The sequence below is a fragment of the Dermacentor andersoni genome, chromosome 4 (assembly GCF_023375885.2).
Source record: "Dermacentor andersoni chromosome 4, qqDerAnde1_hic_scaffold, whole genome shotgun sequence".
NCBI lineage: Eukaryota > Metazoa > Arthropoda > Arachnida > Ixodida > Ixodidae > Dermacentor > Dermacentor andersoni.
Window position 1 is genome coordinate 66,010,565 of NC_092817.1, and position 17,263 is coordinate 66,027,827.

Consider the following 17,263-nt stretch of genomic DNA (forward strand, 5'->3'; position numbering starts at 1 on the left):
TCTAGCATGTGTCGACACGCATATGCGGCGGGCAGAGCGGAAAACGATCTCATGGTCTCCGCTCTTTGAATGCACTATGCAGCGCGGCGACGAGATGGGCGTCAGGTGAGGAACGTCGGCACGTGCACTAGAAGTGTAGCTGTGAACCCCCTCCTCTACATGCGTTCGCTTTCTACCACAAGAGAGTACGGTATGTCGCAACTCGCAAGTATCGGCAGCAGAGCGGCGGCAGGCGATGCAGAAGAGCCAGTCGCTTCACTTCCCGCTTCGCAGCCCCGTAGCCTTCGCACTAGCGCGCAGGCACGTATGTCGACGCTGTACACACACGTGCGCCGCGTGGCTGGAATAAATAGCTGGCGGATCAACACCGCGGCAGAAGAGGGCTTCATTTCCGCGTAGCCTACCTACCGTGCATGGCTTGGTGAAAGTAAGCGTGCGCCGCGGTTGATGACACACACCGGCAACACGACGCGATAGTGTGTGTGGGGGGGGGAATCGAAGTCACAGCAAAGCTACTGCTGTTGTCGGCTGCTGCCGGATGCACGCACATGCGGTAGTCTCTGATTTTGCTGCAGTGCCGAATATTGGCTTAGATTGCGTCGCGGCTAGGCGCGCACAGATTGCTACAAACCTTGGCGCAACCTTTGGCCCGAACGCGGGACTTACTACTTTCTGTTTTCTCGCGCCAAAGATTGCTTCCTTGCGCATCGCGGTTGTTATGCGGTGCAGCTGCCTCGCGGCCCCGAATGTCTTGATGGGTTTCTATAGAGTGCTCCCTTGTTCTGATAGGGATCGGCGTTCATCGGAAACATCTGTGAGTGCGAGCGCGATTGTTCTCTTTGTTCGCACGACTTTTCTATACTACGCATTTCTACCTCAGTCAGCGATCGACCTATTGCGCACCGACCATTCGAAGTTCGATGTTCATCAGAGCAGGAGCGCTTGCTTGTACACTCATTTGCTCTTTCCATTCCTCGGCCGTTAAGAGACAGACACCATTTCCTCATATCTCGAGTTTATGCCCTTCTGCGGTCGTTTCCGGAGCGCACGCTCAACCCAGCTGATCGCTTGAACAAGACCGGTATTCTAAAGCAGCCCCTGCCGCGCTTCTCGCTTGCAATCTTTTTTTCTTTCTTTTTTTCCAGTTAGAAAGCGACTCAGGTACGCTCGTTGGCAGCTTCTTCCTCTTGCTAATGACGTCGCGACGCGTGGCACGCTTTCCTTGCCAAGTAGTACACACGAGCCCGCAAGTGATAGTGACATCGGCGAAGAAGAGAAACGCGAGCTGGAGAACGACAATGGGTCTGTCCGCGGCACCGGGCGATCAGGGAAAGGTAAGAGACAGACAAAAGGCGAAAACATAAGTGCGCAAAGAGAAAAGCACAGGATCGAACATCGCGCCTAGTCCGATGTATACCTGTACTACAGACGACATTCGCGGTGGTGTTCTGCCTGGTGGGAGGAAGAGGCGCGCCGCCGCGGTGCCGGCACGTAGCCGGCGTTTGCTGCGTTCGCCGGCCGGCGCGCGTCACGTTTATTTCTCGCCGCTGCCGCGGCAGTTGTTGCGACAACCCGCGCCGCCGCCGGCGCACCTGCTTCGCACGGCGCGCGATTCAGCCGCCCCCGGCAGGCCGCTTTGTCTCTTCGCACTCGCCTGCGTCGCCCTTTGCGAGCGAGCGAGCTTGCTTGCTTGCTCACTCTCTAGTGCTCGCCTCGGAACTGCGGCGACGTATACGGGCGTTATCACTCGTGTCACTCGGCTGCGGCGTCATCTTCACGCGGGAACCGCGCCGCGTCCTTCGGCCAAGAAATACGAGCGGAACGACGCGCCGCGCTGTTGTTTGGCTATAGTTTATCGATCGGCTTTACAGCGTCCCGGAGCTATTCTACACGGGGGCGCCAAATATGAAGCATCCTCCGGCGTTTATATCCGGACTTCTTTACTCCCCCGGTACTTTACGAACTTCTCTAATAGGGCATCGATCGACTTGTCCAACGCTAAGCGTGAACATATAGGCCGCCGCACGGTTGGGTGTCGCGTAATCTATATGTGGAATATTGTGGATGAATTTCCAATTTGACCCAAAGTATGGAAAAACTTAGCAGACTGATGTCTTCGCAAGATGCTTTCTATATAGTATAGCAAAAAAAATAAATAAATACAGTGTTGGTTGGGGGCAAAGTGGCTGTAGCAGATTCAAAGTGGCAACCGCCCAGCGACGCGTTTCCTTCTCAATAGTTCGTTGTAGCTCAGCCACGCTGAGCAGAGTAATATAAAACGAATACAGAGAGAGAGAGAGAGAGAGAGAGAGAGAGAGTTGGTGCGCGCAAGGACGAAAAATGCGTATATGCGGGTACATGACAACGCGATTGGTGCCCTCGCTTGCATGGCGCGGCGCATATGTTTTCCTACCGCTGGCATATGTCACTGCCAGAGCGAATAGACACAGACAGCGTTCTCGCTTCTTCGCAGTGTTTAACCTGCTCGAAATAAGTGTCCAAATAAATTCAGGGGCTTTATGCGTGCGGAAACCACCATATTAGAATGAGGCGCACGCCTTAGTGAGGTATCCGGATTAATTTTGACCACCTGGAGTTCGACGTGCACCCACTGCACGGTACCCGCGTGGTCTTGGATTTCATCCCCATCGAAATGCGGCCTCCGTGGCCGGGATTCGAACCCGCGACCTTGAGCCTATAGTAGCGCAACGCCGAAGCCACTAGGCCATTAGGATAGAAAACTGAGCGAGTTGGTATGCATTCATCACGTATTTTTGTGCAGCGCTCACGTACATTTGGATGAAGAAGGTACACACAGGTTAGGCGCTGACCCACAACTGACATTTATTTTGGAAAACGTGAAGAAAGAAAGCAGTCCGTATAACTTAAAACACGTGACGAAACGCCTACCCCCTGGAACGCTGCTGTCTTCTGGGCACATGCAGAGCGCATTAGCGGCACCTTTCTTACGCTACCGCACGTGCTGATCAAATATTCAAATTTTTTGTCCCATAGCCGGTGTCAGTCAACCGTCATGTCGGCTTCGAGACAAAGAATTTGAATAACTGATCAGCCCGTGCGGCAGCGCAAGATAGGTGCCGCTGATGCGCTTCACATTTGTTAATGTGAAGACAGCAACGTTACGGGGGTGGGGGGCGGATAGGTTCGTCACGTGTTTTAATATATACGGATTGCATTCTTTCTTCATGTTTTCCCAAATAAATGCCATCTGAGAGTCAGGGCTTGTCCTGTGTGTATACCTCCTTCGTCCGTCGTCCAATTGTGAGCGCTGCACATAAGCCTCGTTTTGGAGCGAACGTATTCTGTGCACGCGCCGTGTTGGCAGTGAAGGATTTTCTCAGGGCACGTCTCATTGTGATGACGGTAACTGTCATCTACTACTGTTATAGCAGTAGTAATAGTAGTAGTACCTGGATAATATAGTAATGATTGCAGTGAGCACAGTGAACAACTCAATTTACATCTCAGAGTGCGTACTGCGAGGTCGTCTCTGTGGTCTTAGCGTTTTCATAATCAAATCCGTTGAAAAAAAAAATTAATTTTCGCCGCGGAGACTGCTTGACTCTAGACATTTAAAGAGAGAGATGTAACTATCAAAGGAGCGCATACAGGCCCTGCTGACCGCATAGTGAGAGAGAGAGGCCATCGTGCGGCCGACAATGAAATGGCCTGCTGCGTGAGCAAGGCAGCGCGTGCGCTGTACCTGCATGCACGCGGCGCGCTATCGGCAACAGCCTTCAAACGTGACGCGTGACGCACGACAGGGCGCACGGCGAATAAACGAAGCACGAACGAATAAACAAGAGGAATCGATGAAAATCGGCCCTGCCCGACGCAACGCGTTTTCTCTCTGGAGCACGCGTCGAAACCACAAGAGCAGGCCTCGGCGACAAAAGGCTCGCGCTGATGCCTTTCCCCCAGCCTTCCCGTCCGGCCCAAGCGTAGAAGGGGGTGAGCCGTGCATTGCAACCAAGGGAGAGGAGGGCGGTAATTGGCGTGGAGGGGGAGGAACGACTGGGAGAGAGGGAAATGGATGAAAGCTGAAGGTGCGCCCATGGCAGCAGCGCGTGCCGGCTCTGATGCCTGTGGTTGCGCTGGCGAAATCTGCGTGCTTCCTCCGGAGCAGGCTACACTGAGGGCGATCGGGGCGTTTGCCAAGGTCGTCTCGCCCGCGGTCCTGCACACGCCACTGCCCACTCACTGCTGGCCGCAGGCCTCACCTCAGCCTTCGCTCACTGCTTAGAGCCGCAAGCGTCATCAATCGATTGTAGGAGTTGCTTCGTTACCGTTTCTTTTCCATTTCGATAAAAAAGAAGAAGAAAAAAAAAGGAATCATTGGTGAGTGAGCGGCTTCCCCTAGAGGGATAGCGTGTTGATCGTTGTAAGCCATAACGATCTTCATTATGTCCAAGCGTATAGGCCACAGACGAGCTCACCTGCACCATTTGTCTCGGCTAAATGGTTGAAGAAAAGTCTGCCCTATTGATCGCAGCGCGTATCTCCACTGGCGGATCTTAGTCGAAAAAAAAGGGCATCAAGACTCTTAAAAAGATGAAAAGTGCTGCCACGTGAACATGCGATCGACCATAGTTTCCATTTTCTATTGCATGGCCTTATTCACAACGGATTATTGAATCAGTAGTCGTGCGCTTGCTAGAGAGCCTCACTAGGCATGGGCTGGGGCGCTTGTCTTTTCACGTATACGTTGTCGATAGCCGCACCCTGCTTTGTAAGTTGAGGGAAGAGAGAAAGAGAGGGATGCTATAATATCGCAACAGTACCTCATCGAATGTCCTGCCATCGATCGTCTCACCATAGCCGTGCGAACAAATCCCTGGTGCATCGATGACCTTTGTAGAAGTGGGAAAGTGGGCGCGGGGGAAGGTGGGGGGGGGGGGGGCAGGAATTGAGCCAGACGAGGTCTTCGCGCTCCCTTCGGGGGTTGCAGTCGATTTGACTATCTCGCGCACGCGCACAAGGTGTCACCGAACGGCTGCGACAAGGTTTGCACACGCGTACACATGGTGCGCGCTCTCGTACATATCGACCCCGGCGCCTCGCACGCACTCGCGGCCACGGCGGTGCCGGGCCGACCCAGTGGCTAGGGCACGCGAGCGTGCAGTGCGGTGCAGGTGTATCACTGGGCCGAACGTATACGGCGGCCACGCCAGCAGGTGTGCAAGCACACAGCGCGCGCGCGCGATCGATTTCGACGCGACGACCTTGCGGTGACCGACATGCGACGCAGGGTCAGTGAATCGCGTACAAAGAAACCGAGTTCAGGGAACTCCATTCGATTGGTGCCGTGCTGACCTTGGCTGGCTGTCGCAGCAGCAGCCGCAAGATCCAGTTTCTAAAAGTGGTCGGCGCACACGGCCTCTGGCGAACTGTTGCCCATCGCAATAAATTTATGCGCTTGCAGAGGGAGACGGGCGAAGTCAAGGTGGGTGGACAGAAGAGGAGAAAGAAAGTTAGATAAACTATAGATATACTTGCCGGCTAACCGGTTAAGGTCGAGACTGCACCGCTCTACGGGCCCGCGTCGTTAATATTGTTTTAATCCCGTTACAAAGAGCCCGGCCGATTCGCTGTCTGTCGCTTGTAGCTATCGTTAATAACGCATATGCGCAGACGGAGCAAACTCTTGAATGCATACGTAGCCTGCGTGAGATGTATATTCTGGTGCCATCCCATGGCACATGTTCCCCCTTTGAGGAAAAAAAGAAAACAAAAAAGGCCTGAGGTCTTACGCGCTAAAACCGCGATCTGACTGAGGCAGGCGTTACTGGGAGGCACCACTCGGGGTTTCCCTAATGTGCACCAAAATCTAAGTGCACGAGCGTTATTGCATTTCACCCCAATCGAAATGCGGCCGCCGGGGTCGAGCCTGCGACCTCGAGCTCAGCAGCGCAACGCTATGTAGCTGCTGCGCTACCGCGGCTGTTTCCCCCAAATATATATATATATATATATTGTGTGTAGGAAGCGCATGCTTCTTGTAATAAGTTTGTCACGCACACTTTGGGCGAAAGTATAGTGTACTGAACGTGTTTACTACTTTGTATAGGCAATTAGCCTACCTAATACCGCCAAGAGCCTTTACGTCGAGAAAAAAACGCAATACACACGTCTCGCTGGGCCTCTGCCACCGCACCGAACACACAGCCACCTAACAAACCGTCGCCGTCGATCTCTAATATAGCATATACGAAAACGCGTGGAGAGCCCTTCTTTGCGCGCCTGTGCTCGTTGTGCTTCGTCTAGAACTAGCACTGAATATGTAAATCGCATACTCTGGCAGTTGCCTCAACAGTCGGCCGTGCGACCACACCCTTGCGGTTCTGCGCACGCATCCCTCGTCTTATATAGCCGCGTGTGTCCCCGGAAGAAAGAAACGTACACCGGGGCCTTCTATCCGTCCAGCCATCCACGGGCGAAAACGTTTGCCAAAAAAGACCGAGAGGCGGCTTGTGCCGCTGTACCTATTTGTTTGCGAGCAAACCAAACGCCGTCCAGGTGCCGGAGAGGCGAGACGCGCAGCTGCGTGCGTGGGAGAGCCGGCACGCGCGCCGTCGCCGCCGCCGTGGAGCGAAGAAGCAAAAGGGATGCCGTGATTCCGGCGCTTCTCGACGACTCGAGTTTTCGCGTCGCCTTGCAACCCCGCGCGCCGATAAATCACTCCTCGAGCCCCGAAGTGACTCGTGCGTGCGAGCGCGTGCTCTCGAGGAGGGACGTCGCAACTCCCGCAAGCGGGAACCCGAGTGATCAATCAATCGCTACGTCGTGGACGCCCTGGGCTGCGTCGGGACAATGCGCGGCCGCTTAATGCGCTCGGACGAGCGGTGTCTGGGAAACGCCGTACACGGCAGACAGACAGATGACACTCTGCGCATTACGAGGAACGTACATGTAAAACAACGATGTGTGTGCGCCGGGCGAAATGTGTCAGCTACGAAGACGGTCAAAGGCAAAATAAAGCTTTTTTTTTTTATTTTATTCGTCTGAGTTGCCGAGTCCGGCGCTCCGTAACATGTAGAATGAAATTAAATATAAGCATGGAGGCCTGTTTCATGCAGGTACTACAAAAAACGACGTATAAAATGCATTATATATTAACCATATAGCTCATAGTCTTCAGTTTTGTCACTTCTCAACTTCACACCGCTAAGCAAGTTCGCGCATGCGTGCAGCTTGTATACTGTATGAACTAAACCGGAGTTCCTATATTATAACGCGCCTTCACTGACACGAACGCAACGCTGAACAAGGCGCGTAAACTGTTTACAGCAAGTGGCTGGACGATATCGATGCTGCAGACTATTATCAAAATGTGAAGCTAGCGGGGACCACCGAATAGAAAAACGCGCAGAAAATTCGCGCGAATTTTTAGTCCCATTGTCCCCACATCCTTGGCGCGCTGTTTCTACACACTACAGTGGTCGCACTGCTCTCGCATGAGGAAATCTTCAGTCTGAACCTTATTCGCACTTTCTTACGCGGTTCGTAAACGCGAGCCCCGCAAGAGGCAAAATGCCCTGTGGTCAAAGCCGTGTTGCAGTGGCAGGCAACGCGTGCGCCACATATTGACTGACCACCACCTCGACGTTTCACGGGCTCGTGTACATCGAGCGGCTTTGCCGCCGACGATATAGTAGGTTGCCAGAGAAGTCGTAAACCTTTTATTGGAACTGGGAGAGATTGTCACAGCGTTCACTGGAAGTCGCGATGACGCGTGAGGAACGTTCCGGAATCCCGCCGTTTCGAGAAATAATCGCCTCCCGAGAAGGCTGCAGTGCACGTGCGGCAAACGACACGCATCGACGCGTTTCCATTGTTTCGCGGAGGGGGGGGGGGGGGGTGACAGAGAGAGTAAGCGATAAAATAAAAGAGAGATTGACGAGGAAGAGGAGAAGAGAGACTGTGGAAGGCGACCGTGACGAAATGTGTCAGAGACTGGTAAAACAGGAAGCGTGTTGTTTGTGCGTGTGTGCGCGGGAGGTTGCCGCCGCGGCAGCAGCAGATCCCGTCGCTGAACGGGGAATTGCGCAACGGCTCGCTTCTCTGCTACGGCGGCCCTCCTCCAATGGCCTTGCTCACGCGCTGCTGTCGTATCGGCCGCATTACAGCCGCCGGAGCCAGCGAGCGAGACCTTCTTGGCTCGCGGTCAGGGGGAAGAGAAAACGGTTCAGGAACGGGCACGGCGTAAACACCGTGGAAATAAAGAAGGAATGTGTTTTTCAAACGCGCGCGGACACGCAATGGCCCGCCCGACGTGATTTTCAAAGGCGAACCAGGACACGGTCGGTCCGTCCGCGGAATGCAAATTCGAAAAACGCGGATTCTCCGCATGCGCCTATACGCAAAGCGACTGGCCTTATCTTTCGATCTTAGTACGAAGTGAAGTCGAAACGTTGCGCCCTCTTTCGTATATCGATGCAGAAACTCGCTGGCTCCCTCGTCATCGTTCAGCCATCAGTACGCTTTGTCCGGTCGCTTTTGCTTCGTTTCGTTAGGCGCTGGTGGCTTTAGAACACATTTCCAAGGAAACGGATGCGCAGGGAAAAGAGAAACAGAAAGGATCACGAAGCTGGCGCTAACGGCGTCAAACATTCCTTTTATTAAGTCCATAGGGAACGGTTGCCCGATTTCCTGGAACCGCAGTACCGCGCCATCCTTTCTCAGAAAATCGAAAAGAAGCGAGAACAAAGGAACGCAGATAGGCATCAAGGTGTTCGGACGAAGGATATGCGAAGGCGGGAGGAAGAAAGCGACGCACTTCCATCGAAGGCGGAGGCAATGGGCGCGATACGCAAACACCGCTGCAGCTCTTGCTCCGTGCGCTGGGCGCAACTCGTGCCGGTTCGCAGCAACGCCACTCTATGCAGCACCTAATTTAGCTTTTTTCTGCGGCTTAAGCTCACGTGCCAACCCTACACCACCCCATCTCCTCCTGTTGTTTGCTGGCCACGGGGACGCCCGCATTTCCACCCGCGGAAGCCGATGCCAACTGGGTAGAGGGAGGAAGAGAGGCAGGACGCCGCTACGTACCGGCGCGACGCTAGCGACGGCGGCGGGCGCCGGCTGCGAAATCGTCGCCGGCCGGCTCGCCTGCGCGTTGCCGCCGCCGCTGCCAGCTTGAATGTAGGTCGGGGCCATCGGCGCCAACGAGCAGCGCGGCGACGCTTCGCTTGCCAGACCGGGCGGCGCGCGTTTCTCCATTCCCAACGCCAGCGAGTTGAGGCGGAGGGAAGGAGGCGAGAATGGGGATGGCGCAGCAGCCATTGCTTTTTGCTCCCCGGACCGGCCGGCCGGCGAAAAAACGCGTGTGCCAGCTAGCACGCCGGGCCGGTTGCGAACTGCGCGCTGCTGACGATGATGATTGGGCTCCGCCTCGTCAACTGCGTTGTGCGGTGGTGGTGGCGGCGGCAGTGGCGGTTGTTAAACGTCCGCTCGGCGGGCGGACGCGCGTGGCGCAACCGCTGTGCAACCCCATGGCCTCTGTCGCCTTCGTTCAGTAAAGCACGTACGTGGCGGATGGAGGTGTGTGTCCTTGGCCGGTGCAGCGGGGCCGTGGCCCTTTTGCCGCGCAGCGAAATCATGTCGCTCGCAGCATGCCGTGCGGCTTGCTCGCGTGAGCTCGGCGGCATTGTGCGCGCTTTCGTGACACCGAGAGACGCTTGTCCTTGCGAAGTCCCGTGTCCAGCGAATGAGACCCTGTCACTCGTACAATACCAAGCGTTACAACGCGTAGATTAGCCACTTCGCAAAGACGTGCAGCGCAGGCGCAGGCGCTGGTGCGTGCGCTGTATTATAAAAATCGGCGGTGCCTCTTCTGATGCGTAATGAAGGCCTTGTCCTACCATTGGAAATTAATTCAAAATTGCTCATCACCCAAACTATACCGTCATAGTGTCTGAGCTCTTGTGTGAGATCAATGGAGGAAGAGAAAACTACCAGGCAGACAACGCGTGCACGGCAATATTACGCCGAGCAAGAAAAGTTACACAAAAGGAGTACAGTGAGAAGTTATTCTTAAAACAGTTTCTATCATGCTCATTGAACGGTTACATGGTACGCTGTTTAAAAATCCCGCGCTGGTAGCGACGTGTGACAACACACGACGGTGATCCAGAACGCTGTGCTTGTGCGGGCGCGCTGTCGCATATTTCCGCTTTGTTCGACCACGCATTGGATGTCACGGCTCGACGTGACGTCACTTTTATTTTTCCGGCTGTCGCATGCGGCAACAACATGGCTCTACGGCCGGCCCTATAATGTCACAAATGTCTCTCGCGTCTGGCGCAATGGTGCCTAGTATTAAGTCTCGCGTTTCATAGAAGCGAACACGCACACATAAAAAAGAAGGAAACTCCTGCAGCTTCGTCGTATTGGCAGCGCGACAAGACCATGATTTTGGCGTACACCTGATGACGAAACCACACGCTACAATACTTTTCGAGGCACAATTTCGGTACCGGCTGACTCGGCCTTGCTTTATTATTAATCTGTAACAACGGTTACAATTTCCACGGCAACGTTCTAAGTTACACAAACACGCACAATTTTGTTCTTACATATAGCTGTCGTCTAGTAGCGAAGGAACTTTCGCAAGTTGGCTTCTCCTCGCAAAGTCTCTTATTGTGGGGAAGCCAGTTTTGACGAATGTGTTTGGTGGGGCATCTGCAAACACACTTGAGGTCTACTGGCTGAGTTACCGGCAAAATCATTGCTGATCAATAGATTCTTGAGGAAGTACGTTTCGGTTGCTTTAGATTTGCGACATATTTACAACTGCGGTTCCAGTGTGTGTTCATAGCCTTGGCCTAGCGCGAAACCGTCGTTCATTCATTGATGCGGCCTCTATTCATCATAATCTCCATTCGTTCATGCCCGCGAACATACTGCCTTACCGTAAATATTTTTTTTTTCAGTAACATTCATTCGTTAATTCAGGCCAGCTGCTTCTTTGACGCTGGCGTGAGTCCAAGCCCGGGTGGTGGGGATATAAAGCTCCTTGCACAACAGTCAAGGGCAGGCTTCACTCGGTGTTGCGGCCGTGCCGAAAAAAGAAGGCGGGAAAACTGGCACAACAGTCTACGCTAACACAATGCCTGGCAAGCCGGTGTCTTAAATTTGCGAAAAGCGCTACGCGTGCTGGCTCCGATGGACTTCTACAAGCAGAATAATCCGGTGAGTATTCTTAGGCTGCCATTCTGTCCGCCATTCTTCGTCATTGGCTCCAGCGTCGCTGTATCGCCGGAATTGGCTAGTCGGGGCGCAAAGGGAAAGATTATACTTGTGTCCGGATCTGCTTTCTTTCTTTTTATTGCGATATAAATCATATGGACACTCCAGGCGGATTTCTGCCGTCGCTGTCGGCGTCGCCGTGAGGTTCCGTATGAGTGAAAGCGTGCGAGGGTGTGCCGGCGAAAGCGGTTCAATCTCGCGTGCGCGAGCGAGGAATGAGGCCCGGATGCGTGCCCTCCCCTGTGGCGCGCGAGGCAGGGGGGTGAGGCGAGGGAGGAGGGACGTTCTCTGGCGGCTGGTACGGTGCTTTGATGTCCTCCTCGCCCGCCGCCCCGTACAGGGTGGACACAACCACGGCGTCTACTACGGCGTTGGCCACGTGAATCACGGACGCCGTAGGGACGCGTTGCCGGCGCTCGTGTCTTGAAAGAGGTCTGCGACGAGTGCGCGTAATGCCGGTAGCTTCGTATGCGCTGCGCTTTCGGCGTTCCGTTCGCGTTGAAGCGACATATGCCTGGAAGTCAATTGGCTTGCGGCTGCTGCCGCGATTCCTAACTCCAGCGTTTTCACAGAGAGTTTCCGCTGTCATCGATCGATGTGTTTTCACGTTTACCTGAGCGTGCGTGACACCGTGCTGGTTAATTTAGTTAAAACGCGTTGACGGGCTAGTTCGTTTGGATCCATGAAAGAATGTGTAAGCGCGACTGAACAAGGGCGCAGAAAAAAGCAGACACACCAAGACAGCGCTGTCTCCGTGTGTCTGTTTCTTTCTACGTCCTCGCTGAGTCGCGCTTACGCATTCTGTCATTGTTAATTTAGTTAGTAAGCGAATCCTTACAAGTTTATACGGTCGATAAAACTGCTATCCTTACTTCGTACAGCGATCTACTAATTTGCTATCGCAATCAGCCGTGCTTCGCCTTTCTGGCGGAACTGCGTTTTTTTTTTTTTAACGTAATGCTGCGAAATCTAAGCAGACACGCTCGCTCGACGTCGTTGGTTTTCATCGACGACGTTTTCTTACTTGCTCGCTTACAGAAATGAAAAATTAAAGCGAATTTCCTGGCACGCGTCTCTCTCGACTTTGGATGATCGATATTCTCAGCAACTGAAGTGTCTTTCGAAATCGCGTGGAACGACATCCGAAAACGAGGCGCGTGATGGAAGTGTCTCGTGGCGCTCGCCATATATGTGCTAAAAATAATAATCGACAGAAAAAAAGAAAAACATTTTGGTCGCATTGTTTTCTTTGAGCATCATATATATGTTGGAAGATAGCTAGTATACTAGCCGCGAGTGGTTTAACGGTGTTTTCGTATTAATTTGGCCAGTCAATCTCGTACTAACGCGCTGGAGTACTTTTGGCTGCAAGTGTTGAACGCGTTACGGCTCTTGCCTCTGCCAACTGCACAATGCAGGGAGAGCGTGAAAAGAAGAAAAATTGAGCTTAGCGTCCCAGAACAACAACAGCTGCTTCGCGAGAGACGCTTAGTAGAGGGCGCCGGATCAGTTTTGACCACTTGCGATTCTTTAAACGCGCGCAACAGTCAGTGCATTAACGTTTTCTTTTCCTGTTCTTTTTTTTTCTCCATTCCGCCGCCATCGGATTAAGGTCTCCGCGGCCTGGATTCAATACGGGGACCTCGCGCTTAGCAGCAGAACGCCATACAGCTCAGCCGCTGATCTACGTGTCGCTGCGGGTGGAGAAGAAAACAGCAGGAGGGTTCGCTTCTCGCGGCTTCAGCGTGTGTCACGGAGAAGCTTTTCTCCCAGCCGGAAGGAAACGGTAGTAGCGAAAAACAAGCCGCTCCGTCATTCCTCTCTTTTTTCTCCTACTAACGCCGGAGAGGCGGGGGAAGGGCGATGCGTGGAGCAGACCTTTGCCCTTTTCCAGGTTTTTCATTTCCTCGGGCCCGTGCGGCAGCTCCTCCCATCAACGGAACGCATATCCGATGCAAGAAGCATGCAACGTAGAAAGCGAAACGCAAAAGTCACGAAGTGAAGCCGCACGAGGCGATCGCGATTCGAACACGCAGCAGCAGCAACGTCACGCGGATGGCTCGTTTTATGCCAGGTTTTTTGCCAGGTTACAAACAGAAATTTCAAGAAGGAGGGGCATGTGCCCGGTGTGCCCCTTGATACGATCTTGACCGGGTGAGGTGGGTCTTCACCGCAAGAATCAGGAAACGGCGACAAAGCCGGGCATCGCCATGATGAAAAAAAAAAAAAAAAGAAGACGAAAAAGAAAAGATTGTATTCACTTCATTGGTAAATGGTGGTGACTCTCATCCGAGCCTCGAGCGGTTCCGATTAACACGGGGCCAGGACGGCCTTAAATAACCCCTTGCGGTCTTGTGGTCGTCGACGTCTTCTTGGGGAGCCTGTCGAAGTATTGGTGCTTTCGTCAGGCTCTGCCGTCGACGAGCTCGTGCCCTTCGGGTTTTCTTCGCTTTGTGTCTGCTCGGGGAATAAAAGGGATGACGCTATTTCGGAGAAGAGGGCAATTATGTCGACATGGGGATGCCAGCTTGAACACTTGACAGGTCGATGACCAGCCTTACCGTAACATCCTTTTCTGGGACGAGGCAAATCATCTTGTCATGGGAACGTACGCCTGAATGCCTCTCACACTTGACAGGTCGAACTAACGCCCCCCCCCCCCCTATTCTCCCCATGCTTACTCTTTTTCTCCAGCTAAGCGTTTATGCGGCACTCTCGACAGTTACGTACGTTTTCACGGAGATTGAGCATAGATGTCAAATGAGGGTTGTGTGTGAACCATCCAATTCTTCATAGAAAGCATTGCGATAAGTGCACCAGCAATGACTTGGCAGTTGAGAGATGGCCTTTTCCAGAAGTACGAAAGCTTTACGCAGTGTTTATTACTTGATGAAAGCATGCGCAGCATAACACCATACATACAGCGCAGACGAAAATGCTTGAATTATGAGAAATTTCTCACGCAGCAAACGCAGAAAGAAGCAGCGTTCTCTCAACTTTACTCTTTGTGGCGTTGAATGGAGGCCGCGAAGAAGCGCACTTACGCACAACTCTCTCGCGCTAGCACGCATTCTCGCCGAGACAACTCCCGTTTTTGTTCTTCCTTCTTTCGTGTGTGACTCTGGGAGCGGCTCTGGGAGTGCAAAAAGAACGAAAGGAAAAGAGGGGGAGGGGGAGGGAACAGTATACGCGCACATCCGCGGGCGTGCGCACACCCCTGCTGCCTGCCGGCACACTTGACCCGGCATTGTTTCCCGACCCTCCCTTCCGCTCTCGTAGGCGCTGCAGCCAAACCAAGGTCGGCCGCCAACCAACTCGGAGGGTCGCGCGCCGATTTCGCTCCCTGCGCTACAGCTGTTAGAACGCGGGGCAGGGCAGAGGACACTCCGACCCACGCAGCGGAGTCACCGTGGCCGGTTGCCGTTCGACGGATAAATTCTTTGGGCGGTGGCGGCGGGTGCTGTCCGCTTGCGGTAACGCCGAAGCTCTCATCCGAGATGCATCTCGGAAGCGCGGCGCGCCCTGGTGCGGCTTCGCTGCGACACTGCCGTAAACAACAACAACACACCGCTGCGCCGCGAGCCGCTCCCACGCATCTCCTCCTCTCTCGCGCGGCCCACCCCGGCCGGCTGCGCGTGCCGCACGCTTACACCATCCGCTCGGATAGCAGAACGAGCCTGCACAACGCGTCGGCGGGAGGGAGGCCCTGACACGTCCAAGCCGCCTTTATACGAATGGCTGAAGATTGGTGACTGCTTTCTATACTCCGTTCCATACATATAACAGTCAACGCTGTGGAAGCTACGGTAGAAGTTCGGTCAAGTTATCACTCCGCGCGAAGCATGGAACGTCCATGCTTCGCTGCGCGCCAACAGCGTTCGCACGCGCGAGAATTCTCGTGAGGCTCCTCGCGACAGGTTGCAAATAAAAAACGCGAAAAGAACAAAACTAAAAATGATATAAAACAACGCATTAGCAGCCGTATACTAGTGTGTTTGTTTCTAAGGATTAAAAATTGTTTCATTCAGTACTGAGCCTACACAAACAACATTTGCTCAAAATTGCCGTAAAAAAACATCGAACTATATCAAGTGCGAACGAAGCCACTGCAAGAAGTCTCTCTATCCTCTACAGCGTTGACTGCTATGTATGGAACGGAGTATATATACCTCTGTCTGCTTTCATCAGCCTCGCACTGCCAATAAATTTATTTATTCCTCGCCTTTACATTGCTGAGGAACAACTGGCCGCGTCTTCTTGTGCGTGGAAAGCGGTACGTCAAACTGGCGCTCGTGACCATTGCGCACGCCGTCGCTGGCCAGATGATCAAGGAGCCGATTGGTGCTGCACTAGCGCCAGCTGCCTCGTCGTCGTACGAGAATGTAGCGTCCACACGCCTCGTACTTGCGGCATGTGCCGCAACGTAAATATCATTCCGGCCGCAACAGTCGGGCGGGCGCCGCACCGGGCTTTATCCGAATGGCGCCCGCCCACCGCTGGGTGTCGTCGCATACGCGTAGCACACGCCACATGCGTCCAGCGCCTGGGGCGCTGTGCGTATCGACCGCGCGCAGCGCAGCTGTTCGCTGCTTCCGTGGCGTGCGCGGACCGGAACGAGAAAGCGAACGACCTTGTGGGCGCCCTCTCAATGAGGGGACGCCCCTGACCGACCACCGGACGCTTCTTCTTCTTCCGCGGCGCCCGGCAACAGCAACGTACGCCCCGCGCCGGTCATTCTCCCCCACTCTTTCCGCGGCGTCCACGCTTACGTGCGCAATGGCTCCCCGTTCCGTAGCATATTAGTTGAATTGAGTGAACTGCAGCTTTCTGAGACAGGTCTATTGATGACATTCTCAATAGGGAGTTTTAAAATAGGGCCCAATATTAAGGGATGCAGACCGCTGGCCCTACAGAAGGACGAAAATTAAATAAGGGCCTACAATCGAATTTGGGTTTTCAAGTACACAAAGCCGCTTGGGTACACTATTTCGGAAACTTCCCAGTGATGGGCAAACCAAGCCAGGTTTTCATTTGCAGGCCATTGTGTGAAGTGATGCATTACCACATCCAGGGGGAATTATGCACTGTGAAGGGTGTATTTCTGGTAAAAAAAAAGAAAGAAAGAAAAGAAGAAGAGAGAGAGAGAGAGAGAGATCAACGAGGAAGAAAAAGATAGACAAAGGATGTAAAATAAAGCTTAAATTCACACGTGTCTCATTCGGATGGTGTTTGCCTTGAGGCTAACTTTACCTGTATTTTATCCTTTTCGTGGGTGAAAAAAAATTGTTCCGAGATGAGCCGTGGCAGGTGGTGTCAAGAATTCACAGCATATACTGTCAAAGATGCCTCCTATACTGTGTGCTCTAGCCAGGCTGTATGTAAGTAAAGCATCAGTTCTTTGTCTTTGTACATATATAGCAAGCCTTATGCATACAGACGTGTTGCCTGCATGGCAGTATATACAGGAACGCCTGTGTTGTGCAAATGCCATATATGCCGGAAGGCTTGTAAAATACTGCCGCTGAACTTGCAATTGAGGAAGCTGTGAGACCATAATCAGGATGCAGATCTTTAGCCTCAGCCTCCCCTTGCTTGAATGATTGAGAATAGGTGAACTCATGACCAGTTTCAGACTCATAATACTTTTGTAATACCCCAAAGAAGAGACGAGACACACTAATCACCACCTCACTCTTTTCTGCATAAACAGGCACACCATCATGGACAAGCTCAAGTTCCGGTGCCTCGAGCTGGGAAAGTGGCCAGTCACCTCCACGGACTGGAACCCCATCTCCCCCAGCAGGCCTGGCTGCGGCAGATGCACACACCTTCTGGCGCATGTCACCCACCCAGGATGAGGGTGTTGACTTTGCTGAGAACCTTGGCTCGTCTGTTGAATCTGGCTGTGCAAAGAGAAAGGTATGTTACACCTGGGCTAGGGTAACGTAAAACTATTCCCACCTGCTTTTATTCCAAATCCAACATTAGTCCTCCA

The 17,263-nt window shown here is 53.3% G+C and overlaps 1 protein-coding gene across 1 annotated transcript in view; it reads left to right on the forward strand.

Annotated features, from left to right (window-relative positions):
- Nucleotides 1-17,263, forward strand: part of LOC126536220 (zinc finger protein 704-like) — a 124,617-nt gene that overhangs the window by 93,152 nt on the left and 14,202 nt on the right. Inside the window, exon 3 of the mRNA XM_050183112.3 lies at nt 16,979-17,187. Within this exon, the coding sequence (XP_050039069.1) occupies nt 16,979-17,187 (209 nt within the window). The remainder of the gene's footprint in view (nt 1-16,978; nt 17,188-17,263) is intronic.